The sequence below is a fragment of the Sceloporus occidentalis genome, unplaced genomic scaffold (assembly GCF_023333645.1).
Source record: "Sceloporus occidentalis isolate IW3139 unplaced genomic scaffold, rSceOcc1.0.p SCAF_1, whole genome shotgun sequence".
NCBI classification, from domain to species: Eukaryota; Metazoa; Chordata; class Lepidosauria; order Squamata; family Phrynosomatidae; genus Sceloporus; species Sceloporus occidentalis.
Window position 1 is genome coordinate 315,004,811 of NW_028316981.1, and position 15,872 is coordinate 315,020,682.

At 42.8% G+C, this 15,872-nt stretch overlaps 1 protein-coding gene and 1 pseudogene across 10 annotated transcripts in view; one reads left to right on the top strand and one right to left on the bottom strand.

The window, feature by feature from the left end:
• Positions 1–15,872, top strand: part of LOC149324235 (CUGBP Elav-like family member 4) — a 942,387-nt gene that overhangs the window by 814,319 nt on the left and 112,196 nt on the right. For all 10 annotated transcript variants that reach the window (XR_016277944.1, XM_089497934.1, XM_089497979.1 and 7 more), the window contains exon 6: positions 10,409–10,552. Coding sequence is in view for 9 of the 10 variants with exons in the window: in XM_089497934.1 (XP_089354060.1) it covers positions 10,409–10,552 (144 nt within the window). In the remaining variant the exon portion in view is untranslated. The remainder of the gene's footprint in view (positions 1–10,408; positions 10,553–15,872) is intronic.
• Positions 11,944–12,044, bottom strand: LOC149324237 (U6 spliceosomal RNA; annotated as a pseudogene).

Here is a 15,872-nt window from a genome sequence, read left to right on the forward strand (position 1 = left end):
ACATTTGTTGTTGTGTTGTGCTTTCAAGTTGTTTCTGACTTATGGCAACACAAAGGCAAACCTGTCATGGGGTTTTCTCGGCAGGATTGGTTCAGAGGAGGCTTGCCATTGCCATCCTTTGAGGCTGAGGCATGTGACTTCCTCAAGGTCACTCAGCAGATTTCATGGCCGAGTGGGGAATTGAACTCTGGTCTCCAAAGTCATATCCAACACTCAAGCCACTACGCCACACTGACTTTTGTCTTGTTGTTGTTATGTACCTTCAGTTTGATGCGAGTGTATGGCAACCTTATCCTAAGGTCTCCTTGACAATATTTATTCAGAGAAAGTTTGCCATTATCTCTCTAGATCTGAGAAAGCATGACTTGTCCAAGGTGGGTTTTCATGACTGAGCAGGAATGCTTCAATTTTAACTGCCATGGTTCCATCCTGAGGAATCCTGGGGCTAGTAGTTTGGTGAAGCTCTGGAATGCTCTGGCTGAGAATCCTGGATCCCCTCCCTGAACTGCAAATCCCAGGATATCATAGAATTGGGCCGTGGCAGTTAAGGTGGAATAATAGTACCATAATTCTATAATGTGAATGGGATTCAGGTCTCCAGGAGTGTTCATCCAGCACTCAAAATACTACCACACTCTGACTTGGATTTCTTCAGATGAAGTTTGCCATTGTCTACTTCTGAGAGAGTGTGACTTGTCTTAGATCATCCAGCAGGTTTCCATGGCTCAGCAAGGATTGGTCTCCTAGAATCCTAGTCCGCCCCTCAAACCACACTACTCTTTTCAAAATTACACTACACTAGCATAAGGTAGGATCTTGGCCATGATAAACTGAAAACCAAGAATTCATTCCATTAAAGATGAGAAGAATAAACTCAAATACATTTATTTCTGGAGGTAAATATGTTGGGTTATTTCCTTCTCCTCCACCACCACACTCTCCCACTACACCTCTCCCCTGAAGGATGAGCAAAGAGGGCATCCACAAGGAGAGATGAACATCCCCAGTTCTTGGGGGAGTTCTATCCCCATTGCAGAAATAATGCAGTTTGACACCACTGTAGTTTCAGATTAGGGAATCCTTGTAGTTTTAAAAGGTCTTCAGTCTTCTCTACCAAATAACACTGGCCTCTGAGAAAACTACAAATCCATGGATTCTCTCAGATGGAGCAATGGCAGTTAAACTGATGGCAAGCCGCATTATTTCTACATTGTAGATGCACTCTTGAAGAGTGGCCAAGTCAGGAGTGATGGCCGAAGGGCATTCATCCAGAGCTGCAGTGAGACAGCCTGTGGCAAACACATCCTCCTTGCTTGTGGGATTCTTCAGGGAGTATCAAAATAACAAATGGTGCTCAGAGGGTCTTTCTGAGTTATAATTTATTTGCAGAGGGCTTGATTTAACTTTCCTCCCCAATCTCCATTTCTTAGTGGCTGTCACTGTGAGCCACAGTAATTGCTTTCTGCCAGGAAAGACTGGATTTTTTCCCTTCTTGTGGAGAAGTTGTGCCTAATTTTAATTGGGAATGAGGCTTTCTCCCCATCTCTCTCCACTCCCCAATCCTAATCCCTTTTGCAGGCCAAAGGAGTGATATGTACTCTCAGCATTAAGAGTACTGGCCTCACTTACAAAAGTCCAGGGTTCAAATTACAGTGTCTCTCTTCATGAAGATCAAAAGAAGATCTACCATGAGGACAGAACTTGGGAATGTTTGGACTACAGCTCCCAGCATCCCCCACAAAGTAGCCCACAAAGTAATTTCAGTTGCCGATTTCCAAAGATGTTTTTTGTGCCAAAATAATTTGAATCCAGGAATCTATTTTGAGGAATGTCCGAGAGGAGCTCAGAAAAATCCACCCCTGTTAAGGATGGAAGAGAAATTGTTCGAGTTGAGTTGTTTGAGTTTTCACCACCACCACCACCTTCATTAATCCAAAACAAAGTGTTTGAGATTTGCAAACTGAAATGTGGGAGAAAGTGAAATTGATTTATCCAACCAAATAGATGCCTTTGAGTACTCAGCTCTTAAATGTCTGATTTTAGTGATGACCAGTGGATTCCATGCCAGTGGAGTGGTGAATTTTGAACCATGCTTTAAAGGAGATTTTCAAGATGCTGTTGTTGTTGTTGTTGTTGTTGAGCCTAGATTCAAACCCTGGTCTCCAGATTCATAGTCCAATGCTCAAACCTCTACAACATGCTGGATTCATCTCAAAAATGGGTTCATCACCTTGGACAACACCTTTAAAACTATCTAAAACCTGGAGTGGCTTCACCATCACACTGACATGGAAAATGCCAGGCACCTCTGCCTCACTTTGGATCCCTGTGTATTCAGCAGTACATAACTAGGGCTACCACCTCTTTCTTGTTTTCCGACAGGCTCTTCATCTTTCATAGTTCCATAGTGTCCATGGTATACATAGCACATGGCGATCTCCTTGGTGTGCCTATTGAATTTGGCCAGGGCATATGGTGGGGGCCTCTCCTTCACTTCACTTTCAATAAGAAGAATGAAATGAATGTGAGATTTTTTAAAAAAGAAAAGAAAAAGAGAATGAATGCTGAAGAAATGAAAACTGACAGATTCTGCCATTCCTATTCCGGGTTATTTTCTTCATTCCAGTAATATAATTGTGGGGCAGGCGGGTGAAGGAGGGAGAGTACTTTGACTTTTGCAACTGTGAAACACTGTGAGCCAGAAAACCTTCCAAGTCTTCTGCAAAGCCATTAACCACCCAGAGTTCTAATAGCAGAGCCATGCACACCTTCTGTCCTTGCTTGGACTACTTGACAATCTTCTGTTTTAAAGCAAGCAGTTCCCATGCCACCTCCTAAGGAGAACAAAACAAGCCTTTTTCGTCTGGGGAATGAGCTTCAGAATGCCCCTTGTTGCCTCTTGCCTTGTGGCACTGAAAGCAGGTGATGCAATATCAGTGAGTGGTGAATCCACTGTGGATTTTAGTGCAAATCCAGAATAGGTCTTGGCATTTTGCATAGCTCCTTTAAAGCAGATTAAAACTTAGAGCAAGATTCACCACATTCACTGACATCCAAGCCACCAGTTCCCACTAGCCCTTTTTTCCTGCAGGTGGCCATAGGAAGGGTCTAGAGCAGGAATAGGGGAGTCCTCTAAGGAAGCATTGGCCTGAACCCAAATTGATAGTTCCACACAGAGTTGATTCACTGAAGCAATTGTTATAGGACGAGTCAACATTTATGTACATCCTGTTGATTTAGTGGGTCTACTCTAGTTAAGACCACCAATACTATTCAAGCCATTGTGTCCTTTTTTCTGCCTCCTCCATTAGGGGATCATCTGGTCATGGGGTGGGAGGAATTCCTTGGGTCCGATTCCCCATCATTCCTTTCATGATTACCTCAATGTCCTGATCCACAGAGGAGGAGATCTTCAGAAGAAATCTCCTCAGGTGTTCCGGTGAGCTCCGTTAACAGGTTGTAAGGATTGGAAGCACTCTTGAGACAGTAGGCTAAACATTCAGATGAATCCAAACACTTCAGATGGTCAAATAAATGAGAATTTAGGAAGGAGAGACACACAAGCTAAGAGACTAAACATTCTCATATCGTGTAAACATTTGTTGTAGTGGTGGTGGTGATGGTATCCCTTCAAGTGGTTTCTGACAAGATGACCCTAAGACAAACCTATCACGGGGTCTTCTTTGCATGATTTGTTCAGAGGATGTTTGCCATTGCCTTTCTCTAAGACTGAGAGCATGTGACATGCCCAAGATCACCCAGTCGGTTTCATAAGGAAACTAAGGATAAAAACCTGCTCTCTATACTCCACCAGTAATAATCCTGGATCCTACAGGTAGCCAACCAAGTGTTCAATGTGCACCATGGCCTTGACTTCACCTGCTTTCCAATGGCTTGTTAGCTCCCCAACCTGCCCACTCAAAAGCAGTGCATGGTTTCCATGTCAATAGAGTGGTTCTCTCTGGAGCTCTGAAACCTATCCCCAAAATAGCTTCAGCACCTGGGATAATGCCTTTAAAGTTTAGCAACAGTTGCCTCTAGTAGCATGTCACTGGGGTAGTAAATTCATGACAGTTTTTAACTTGAACATTAAAGAACATTAAAGAAGTTATATCGAGGGGTAGTCATGTTGGCCACATAGCAAAGTCCAATAACATCCAAAATCAATGGAACAGCCATACCTGTATTGGGACAACCAAAATGCACAAAATACATCATGCAAGCTTTTGAAGCACCACTGGCTTCTTCATTGGGCAAAATCATACAGGAGGGGGAAATATGACAGATAGTCACAGGCCTGGAAGCTGTTGGATGTTTTCATCCACCATGAAACATCTGGCTTCAGTTCAAGGTTTCAGAAGTGGGATTGTGTATGCAGTGCCATTGTTCATGCTGAAGAACATGTGCATGATATGCCCATCCATGCTCCTGCAATGTGCATCCATGTACTGGTGGTGTAATCCATGCACAGATGGATACACATCCACATTCAGCTGCACATTTGGCTGCACATTCAGGTGTGCATTTAATTATGCAACATGGCCATTCAACATAAGGGTTGCATAGCCTAAACAATGCATAACTCCATATGTGGAGACTTACACTATACAGCTCAGGTATAGGATCTTGGCCCCAGTATTTAACTTTATAATGTAATAACTCTCACAGGTGTATATGTGCCTTTTGCTTCCAACTGCAATTATTCTCCTAAAGAGAATAAGATTGACCAGCTATTTTACCACGGTCTTTCTCCTGATGAAAAGTTGATGCTTCCTTTATATACAGAGGATTGAACTCTGGAAGAGCTGGAGCTGGTGGGACAGAATATCAGCCAGAGCACAGGAGGGGCTGGCAGATTTGTTTTCATGGCTTTTAATGAAATATCAATGGATGGATATTTTATTTTGCTGTGAATATGAAATTTCACCACTGACCTGTCAAGCTCTCATTTTCAAGAAGAACTTTATTTCACACCTCGAGACAGGCTGGGAAATTAGTTTTTCCCACCGAGGTCTCTCATTAGGGATTACAAAGTGAGCCACGGCACAGGGGCAATTGTGCCTCCATTTTTATTCTTTGCTCCTGGTCCTGGATTCAAGAATGCCAAGCTCGGCTGACTAAGGGGAGCAATCTATTACAAGCTGCTGGAGAGCAGGCAAAGGTGTTACAGGAACCAAATCTGCCAGACTGAGAGGAATTTAGTTTTGATAAGCTCCTCATTTAACTGGCCTTTTATAAAAGCAAATACCCAAAAGGAGACTTCATCTTCATTCAGGGGACTTGATGGTTTGGAGTCAATGCAAAAGTTCATATCAGCTTTGCAACTGCATCTCTGTTCTGATCACCAAACTGCATTTGGTGGACTTGCATTAGGAACAGACAAATCTACCCATTTCTGTAATTACACATCTCACTCTTTTACCTCTCTGCGGCATTTGACACAATAGACCACGACAACCTCTTGGAACGCCTGAGAGAGCTAGGAATTGGAGGCACTGCTTTGCAGTGGTTCTGTTCCTTCCTCTCAAGTAGATTCCAGAGGGTGATGCTCAGGGACAGTTGCTCTTCAAAAACAGAGCTTAATTGTGGTGTCCCTCAGGACACCATCCTGTCCCCAATGTTATTCAACATCTATATGAAGCCGCTGGGAGAAATCATCCATGTTTATCAAACATGGATATCAAACCATTTCCTGTATTGCTATGTACTGTATATGCATTATCCTACTTGAGAGTATGTATTTTCCCTGGAAAATGATTAACCATCCATTATGAAGCCAAGCCCTCCCTCCAGTCCATCTGCCTTGGTCCAGGCCTTGGAGGTAGAGAGGAACTGCTGGACCTCTTACCCTTTCCCTCCACCACTCCCTTCTCCTTCTGTGTCATGTCTTTTTTTTAGATAGTAAGCCCGAGGACAGGGAACCGTCTAACTGAAAAGATTGCATGTACAGCGCTGTGTAAATTTACAGTGCTTCATAAATAAAGGTTAATAATAATAATAATAATAATAATAATAATAATAATAATAGACATGGAGCAGGGTGTTATCAGTATGCTGATGACTCCCAAATATACTTCTCCATGTCTTGGTCATCAGCAATGATGACAGATGACATTTCTCCCCTCAGTGTCTTGCAGCAGTAATGGACTGGATGAGGGAAAACAAGCTCAAGCTGAATCCAGACAAAACGGAAGTACTTACGGTAGGGGCCCCTAAACCAGGTATCTGGCTGCAACCTCCAGTCCTAGAGGGGCCCACGCTCCCCTCAAAGGACTGTCTTCACAGCTTAGGGGTGCTTCTCGACTCGTCGCTTCAGATGAGAAATTAGGTGAATGTGACGGTCAAGAGTTCCTGTTATCAGCTCTGGCTGATACGTCAGCTGCACCCTTTCCTAGAACGGGGTGACCTCGAAACTGTAGTACATACACTGGTAACCTCAAGACTTGATTTTTGCAATGCACTCTACATGGGGCTACCCTTGTGCCTAGTCTGAAAACTTCAACTGGTGCAGAATATGGCAGCCAGATGGATTACAGGAACAACTAGGAGTGACCATATTACACCTATATTAAAATCACTCCACTGGCTGCCTATTCGTTTCTGGGCACAGTACAAGGTGTTGGTCATTACCTTCAAAGCCCTCCATGGCTTGGGCCCAACCTACTTTAGGGATCGCCTCCTTCCGTATAATCCATCCCGCACCCTCAGATCTTCTGGGAGTGATTTGTTGCAGTCCACAAAGACCAGATTGTTGGCGACCTCCCAGAGGACTTTTTCCGCGATCACTCCCACTTTATGGAATGGCCTGCCAGATGAGATCCATCAAATTGCCAACCCAGAGAGCTTCAAGAAAGCTGTCAAGACGGATCTCTTCCGGCAGGCCTTCCCGGAATAGAACCCGGCCATGTAACGCTCCCCCCACAGTCATCAATAAGCGAAGACTCGACCCACCATTATTTTATTATTGTATTACTGTTTTTAGATTTTATTGTTTGTAATTTTAATGGATAGAATTGTTTAATCCTTTTCCAAGGGGGGGATTGCATATATTGTATTTTTTAAAGGTTTGATTGTGGTAACAAAAAGTGGGATATAAATTAAAGTTTAATTTTTATTTATTAAGTTTTTAAGGTTCTACCCCATTTGAAGGTTAAGGTTAAGTACCTTGGATGAATTAAAAATTGGAGCAGATTTACCATCCTTTGATTGGAAGAAACCAGCCACCTCTTGTGTAAAGACTTTTTTAGCTGATCTGTCAGTTTTGCCAGAATGGGTTTGGGCTCCAGTAACTAGTGGATGTAAGGGGTGAAATATACTGTGGTGCGGTGTGAGGAAAATGCAGAGAGTGTGGTGTCTTTGTGTAGGCCACTCATCTGGCCCTAAAGGCAGAATAACAGGAGCCAGCCATGTTTGCTAGAGAAATTTACATTTACACAGACACATACCCCACTGCACTTTGTGTGTAATTTGAGGCCATTTTGTTTTATGCTGAATGCTCAGAGGTCAGTCTATTGTGAATGCAGCTGCTGTTCACTCTTCCTGCTCTCACAGTTCCTGAAATATGGTATTTGGAACTGCTGTGTCCCATGGGCAAATGCAAAATAAGCCCCAGATCACCTTCCAGATCTGTCAACTTGTACCAGATTTTTGTGGGTTTTTCAGGCTATGTGGCCATGTTCTAGAAGAGTTTATTCCTGATGTTTCACCAGCATCTGTGGCTGAAAAATGTCAGAAATAAACTTTTCTAAAACATGGCCACATAGCCCCCCCCCCCCCAAAAAAAACCCACAAAAATCTATGGATGCTGGCCATGAAAGCCTTCAACTTCACAAATTTATACCAGCTTCACTCCGCACCAGTTACATACGCCTGCAATGCCTCAGCATGTCCCTAGACATTCCAGTCTCTGAGCCGAAAGGGTATTTCAATAAATCAGGTCATGCTATAGCTCAATAGCAGAGTTTCAGGATCCACTCTTTAGAATTTAGATTGTAAAGAAAGACATTTTGTCACACCCAGTTCTGTTTCCACCTCTAATATCCATATAATCCACGTTTAATAGAAAAACAAGGTGATGACTCTGGGGGAGGGGGGGGCTTGGTTAAGGTATTGAAATAGGATAGGTTGTATCCTGATTCTTTGGATAGCAAATATTTTAAATATTATTATTGGTCATTTGATGGATAGAGCATCTTTTGCCATTTTAAGAAAACGCTGCCTTATTCTGGTCCAAAAGTTATAACTCAGTCCTGTGCAGCTTGTAAGGATGGTCTTTAACAATGGAGAACTTTTGTACTGAGTACATTTGAAGAAGCTAGGCCTCTCAGTTACTGAGAAGTAGCAGAGAGACAATTAATAAAAAGTAGTATGGTTTTGTATTGAGCATTATTGCACCAAATGACAGACATTTTCCCACTTCACAAGGCCAAAGGTTTCTACCTCGCTGAAACAAGTAATAGATCTCCTCCTGTATGAGCATCCCAAGCATTTATGAGCTTCTGGGGAGGTCCCTCTCTAGAGTCTTCTTCATATAGTAGCTACACAGGTATCTTTAAGGTACAGAGCCTTCTCTGTGGCCACTCCATAGCTGAGGAACTCTCTTTCAAAATAAGTTCATTTAGCCTCCCTCCTGCCCCAGATTTTGGTATGTCTTTTTAACACTCCTTACCTTCCTCTGGCACAGAGTTAACTGAGTTGGAAAAGGGAGAAAGCTTGACTTTTGGTCTAAAAGAAGGTGTCTGGAGTAGAGAGTCATTTAAAAAAAATGCATACAAGGACCCCTTCTTTGCATAATTGGTTCTATTTGGATCTGTAGAATGTAAAAGGAATTGCTAAAAACATGATGAAGGTGATGATGATGATGATGATGATGATGATGATGATGATGATGATGATAATGATGATGACTTTCAAGTCCAGCTTTTAGATGCACCAATTGAAGTCCATTTTAATCCTTTCCACCACTTTGTTCTCACCACAAGTTTTTATCATTCTGTGCTGGTATCAAAAGATAGAACTCAGGACCATGCTCCATAACAACAACAACAACAATAACAACAGCAATGACAAACAACACCTCTGCTCCACCCTCTGGCTTGAAGTAGATGGTCTCTGCTTCAAACATTTCTACCAGCAGACTAAGAATGTGAGATCGCAGTGACCAAAGAGTCTTTCTTTCCAGGATTAATTAAGCGAAACTTGAGATCTAATTAAGGCCTGGTCTGGTGATAATTACCAGGAAATGTATGCATTAAGAATATTCATTTGTCAATGAAGTGTAATTAAGAGCACTGTTTGAGGAAGGATCAATATCTGTATCATGCAGTTTGAAGGGAGGAATAGAGAAATTAAGGGAAATACATTGCTTGCATGAATCCAAAACCTTGATCAAGAGGGACTGGGGACAATTCTTTCCGTTCCTTGCTGTGCTCTCTTAATAACTCATACCTAGTGCTCTGCATCCTTGAACACTGCTTCCCTCCTCCCTACCTCTCTTTTTCACACTCTCTCTCGCCTTTTGTTTAGCTAAATCATTTGTTTCACTCCCTTGTTCCTTGCTGCATTGTTCAAGTGGGTTATGGATTTATTAGAGTGGGAAAGAGTGACAGGTCAAAGAGACAGGAGAGGGACTGGGGAGAGAGAAAGAGACTTGTCACCACTTCCTCCCAGAAAATGCTGTTAATCCAGGGAACATGGCTTTTACTATGAGACTTCTATGGTTTGGGAAATTGGGTTCCTTAGTTTAATAATCCCTCACCTCTTTATACTTGATTACTAGAGAGGCTGTTGGTATACATATAAAACAGCAGGTTAAGAGTAGCTACGGCAATGTCATCCCAAATGATATCTGATAGTGGCAACGGTACAACACAGACTTCGCCAGCCATGTGAAAATGCAGTTGCATCCACATTGCAACCTTGGATTTGGATCTAGACGATGGGAGCCCACTTCCAAAAAACAGACTGTAGAAAATGGCCACATTTATTAGCTAATCCTGGATAAAGAGCATGGCATTTGCTCCCTTCTCCATGTCCTAACCCAAGTTATCTCTTTTGGCACTCAGAACTGTAGGGTGTCATTTTGAAAGCTGGGCAGCTGCCTCCCTTGGGTAGTTAATGAGTTCATCAATACTGTTGAAATAATGCAGTTTGACACCAGCTTAAGTAGCATGGCTCCATCCTTCAGAATCCTGAGATTTGAAGTTTGGTGAGGCACCAGCAGAGAAGACTGAAGACCAGGTGAAACTACAGATCCCAAGATTCCATAGGATGGGCTGCAGCACTTTGAAGTGTTGTCAAACTGAATTCTTTCAACAATGCTTGGTCCTTCACACAGACACCAACTAAATGCACTTACAGGTGGCCTTTCCTTTCTTCATTTTCTTCCTTTCCCCTTTCCTTCCTGCAGGGAGCCTCATCGAGCCTGGTGGTCAAGTTTGCAGATACGGACAAGGAGCGTACCATGAGGCGCATGCAGCAAATGGCTGGGCAGATGGGCATGTTCAACCCAATGGCGATCCAGTTTGGAGCATATGGCGCCTACGCACAGGCAGTAAGTGTAGATACAACGTGGGGTGGGACCAAAGGCGAGTGGGTTAGCTCCTCAAGCGATACTGTAATTTATCCTAATCAGAACCTGAAAAGTTGCTTTTTTTGGACAATGGTTACCAGTATTCCCCACCCATCCTGGCCATATATCATCTAAGGCCCATATCCTATTACTAGTCCCAAGGAGAAGAGATTGCTCAATGGTAAGTCAGCACTTGCATTTAATGATAAGTCAGCATTTTGCTGGTAAGTCAGCAAAGTGTAGTCTTTGCCCTCAGGGGTCAAAAACGCCCCCAAAATGTTTTCTAGGGGTGTGAAGAACATTTCTATACATTTTGGGCCTCCTTGGGCCAATGGTTGTTTAAGAAAAATGCCTGTCCTAGGCCTAACATGGCTCAGGCAGACCAAAAAATAATGCCCCAAGAGGGCATTTGAGGGCATATACAGTCCTCTCCTACTTTATGCAGGGGAAGGGGGAAATCACGTATGCTCACGCCCCATTGAAAATAATGGGGCATGTGCGTGCGGTGCCACGTGGTATGCGCACCATGGATGCATGCGCCATTCATTATATCGAGCCATGGCTTCAGTGTATGCTGAAAACCGTGGAAGGGAAGCCCGCATATGGTGCAGGCTCACTCTCTGTGTGTGCATATGTGCGTGTGTGTGTGTGTATAGGCAGGGACTGGTGGGGGGGTCAGCCTTCCAAAGTCTCATGAAGGGCTAATACAACCCACAACTGCGTTGAACTAGCAATTGGATTTAGGCCTTGGACTGCAACTTGCCATGCTGGCTGAAGTATTCTCATCAACAAAAGTAACTTTTCCTGATCATAGTGAGGCTTGGACAGCTTCTTCTTGCCTTCAGGATACTCAAAAGTTATCACAAAGGACCCATTTAAATATGCAGAAGGGCCTATCACTCTTTTCAGCCTGTGGATGGGAAAGAAGCCTATATTTCAAAGAATGCCCATGTAAAAAGTGAGAAAGTTTGGATGTAGAAAACTCAATTTTATGGCTGGGACATACTGCACTCATGGCTGTCCCCTCCTGTCCTTTCTCAGTTTGAAGTGGAACAGCCCTGAAAGGTCTCTCTACTCCTTCAGGCAGCCTGCAGAAAACCTATACCACACGCTGCTTTTGTATATTTGAATCTTAAGAATGTTAAGGCATTTGTCATGGTAAGTTAGCAGTGCTCATTGTTGACAGTCTACAGGAGGGCAGATCAAAGGGAAAAAAGGAAAAGGTAACTGCATGAATCAGTATATAATATATGATCCCTGGAAGAGGTAAAGAAGCAAAAAAAGTGTGTGCGTGTGTGTGTGTTGCAGAAGCAAGGATGTTTTAATAATGTAAAGCAACACGAAGGAATAGATTACACCTCTTACTAGGTGGGGTCACCAGGCATTTTTTTTCCTGTGTCATCCTTGTGCAGGGGCCATGCTAATCTTCTCTGTATCGTTCCAATTTTAGTATATGTGCTGCCGAAGCAAGCATCATTTTTTTCTGTTGCAATTAGGACAATGTTCCCTGTTCCTACTGCCCCAGAAGCTGTCTATGAAGATCCAAAACTTGGATCTTGAAATACAACATAAATCATCCCTTACCTCTGGCTATGCTAGCTGCCATTGCTAGGAACTGTAGGTCAACACCTGGATAGCCGCACATCCTTTCTAGGGGTAGGCAAAGTGTGGTCCATGGACCATGTGCAACCTAGGGCCATTTTTATGGCCCTAGCACCTCCCTGGGGGGTATAGATCAAGTTATAGTCTATAGAAACTATGGAGGGATGAACCCCATTTTCTGGATAGAAAACAGGTTTTGGTGCAAAAATGTCCATGTGTTTTTATGTGCAAAATAATTCATCCTCTACACTTCTGGACATCGAATACCAGGAGAAGTATATAAGCATAAAGTTGAAAGAGTCCACCAGGGCCATCCAGTCCAACACTATTCTGCTATGAATCAAAGTACTCCCAAGAGATGACCATCCAACCTCTCTTTGAAAACCCTCAAAGAAGGAGGTTCTGCTACATTCTGAGGCAGCATATTCCACTGGCAAACATGCTTTCACCATCAGGAAGTTCTTCCTGGTGTTTTGGTGGAATCTCTTTTCCTGTAATTTGAATCCACTGCTCTATGTCTTGGTCTCTGGGGCAGCAGAAAATAAGCTTCCTCCATCTTCAATATGACAACCCTTCAATTATTTAAGCATGGTTATCATGTCGCTTCTTAATCTTCTCTTCTTCAGGCTAAACATACCAAGCTTCCCTAGCCATTCCTCAAAGAAAACTGCATAAAATTCTCATAGGTCTATTGTTCTTCCAAAACCACGTTTAGACTGTTGGGAAACCCATTTTTCAACCAGGGAATGAATAACAATGAATATTCTTTCCATCATTACTCCAGATGTTGAACTGCATCTTCCAGCATCCTTTGCCACTGGCTATGCTAGCTGGGGTTGCTGGGAGTAGCAGTTCAACATCTGGATAGCCACACATCCTATCTAGGAGTGGTGGGCAAGGTGTGATCTATGGGCCACATGGAAGCCACCTCCAGTCACCCCTGTTAGGATTTTTCACCACTTCATGATCAGACTCCTATTCTCTGTACACTCCTCCGCTCTGCCTTAAGCCAATTAAATAAGGATGTTGGATTGTAAACATCCCATGCAGTGACTGACATTATCCAAACAGAGATATGTAGCCGTTGACTGAAAGATGACAAGCGGGTGGCTTGGATCCCCCCAGGGAGATTCAGTTGCCAAGCTGACAGGATCATATCCCAGAATCTGGTGGCAGCAGGCACAGAAAAGTGCCTGAAACTTCTTTGTGATCTGTGTCATTTCCTATCTGTTTTCATACAAAGGACCAAAAGGTGTCCTGCACCACTGGTCTTATTTAACCCACATTGGATCACCAGCTTAAAGATATTGTGATGATTGTCACCTTAGAAATACCCATGAGAGATCAAGTGAGATGGGAGGAGGAAGAAGGGAGGTTCTCCAAACAGGAGGATTGAGAAAGAACAGGAGGTCAGTTTTTATCTATTACATTCTCTAGAGCAAGTCTTGGGAAAGTTATGTTTTGGATGACAGTTCCCAGAAATCTGTGGTCAGCTTCTGAAAGATTCATAGACAAGTATTCTATGGTCAATTTCTAGTGGAAGTTGTCCATAAAGTTGTGCTGGAGGACCTAAATATTCCTAGAAAGAATACTTCTCTAGGAATCTGCCCTATGTTGAGCATAGAGTTGTGCTGGAAGACCTAAAGATTCCTAAAGATAACATATTTATAAAATCTGTGAATCATCAAATCCACAAAAGGAACAAGTAAATGTTGGGGGCTGACTGCATTTATGCTACACTAAACCGATATTGGATTGTAATCAACAAATGGGTTTACTCTACCCAACAAGGGTTGGGATTAACCAACAGGATTCCAGCATGGGTTCACAACATTATTTTGGGTGAGGTGGATTGCTTAGAAACAAAAGTAATTCTCTCTTGGAAACTGTGCATATGGTGCTTTAAAAAAAAAACACCTTGGGTATCCCCCCAAATATTGTGCTCCGAATATGATTATTTTTTACCTCTTTCTTCCCAGCACAATGTAGTGTATTATTGGCCTGAATACATATTCTGTTTCAATTTATATTGAGCGATATAGTATTTTAAAAATGACATCATTTGATATTTATTATTTGTTAGTATTTGATTGCATTTGACAGCTGACAATATTTGACAGTCAGCGGCTTATGAGATTTTCTTTTTTGACACCTGATAAAATGCAAATGGTAAGGAGATGCCCATAAGTATGAAGCATTCCAGTTCTGGGTTTTGAGGCAGAACATCAATAATAATAATAATAATAATAATAAATCTCATGTGGCAAATTTTGAGTATTTGTGAATACTTGGCTACAAAGCTGAAATACCCACAAAGCTGATTCACCATTTGTTTATGTCAGTCTTCAAACATGGAGAAGAGAAAAAGAGAGAGACATGCAGATCACAAAATGGAGAACATAAGAAACTTATATTAAATGCAGACTAACTGATGCAGACAAAGTAGGGCTATGAAGCAAACAAACAGAAAATTACATTAAAATGTTGTATCTAAGCTCTTTCCCTAGCTTGGAAAAGCTCCTAAGGCTACAATTCTCCAGAGCTTAGAAAAGTTACTTTTCCAAGATCTGTGACTCTGCACACCTTTCCTATTGATCTCAGCAAGAGTTTTTTCCTGAACCTGGTAAATAGGAAAAAAAAAACTTGCATCAGGGATGGGAAGAGCCTAAAGGCCCCCTAGAATCTGCCACCACATCCCACCTTGCCAGTATAATATATTGGCTCCAGGATGGAAAGTTATACCTCTGAAAGAAACCATCTTCCCTTTCAAGGCTATGTAAAGTGGAACGTTGGGGGCTGGAATACCCTTGTGTTGTTGTTTTTCAAATTGGGAGCCAAGGGTGCATCCACTGTAGAAATAAAGCAGTTTGTCATCACTGTAACGGCCAAGACTCCAGCCTAAAGAATCCTGGCATCTGTAGTTTTGTGAGATACCAGTACTCCTTGGCAGAAAAGACTAGATACCTTGGAAAACTACAGATCCCAGGATTCCATAGGATGGAGCTGAAAATGGTGGCAAACCACATCATTCCTACAGTGTAGATGCCCTTTACCATAGGAGGTGTAGCAGGTCCAGGGTATTTCTACTAATGCTGGACCAAAACTGTTCCTTTTGCCCTGCATGATGCACACCTCCTAGTGAAGGGAACAACATCTTTTCTCACAGAGGGAGGGAGGGAGGGAAGGGGAAGGGGAAGGGGAAGGAAGAAAGAAAGAAAGAAAGAAAGAAAGAAAGAAAGAAAGAAAGAAAGAAAGAAAGAAAGGCAGGCAGAGGCAGAGGCAGACCAATTCGTGGCTGGGTCACTGGCTTCACAGTTTGGCTCCTGTGATCCACATGGTGCCAGATTAGCTGGACCTTTGGGCTGTTCTGGCCAGGCTGTTCTTATCCACTTATGTTCTTAAGAAAAAGAGGAATATAATTAAATAAATGGAGGGGGGTCAAGCAGTCTTCTCATCTCAGGGTGGGGAGATGCAAGGATGTGACCCAATGCTTATTTTAATGGCCTGGTGTCAAATGAAGACACGCTCTGGAGGTTTTACAGGAGAGAGCCATGACCCTTGCAGCAACCGGCTTACTTCCCATAAATCTTCCCCTAGATGCATTCTCAGGGCTGCCGCTCTCATTTATAATTCTGCTCTTGGCTTACAGGGTGATATAGGTCTTTCTGTCCCAAGGTGTTCAATGCACACGGATGGGATA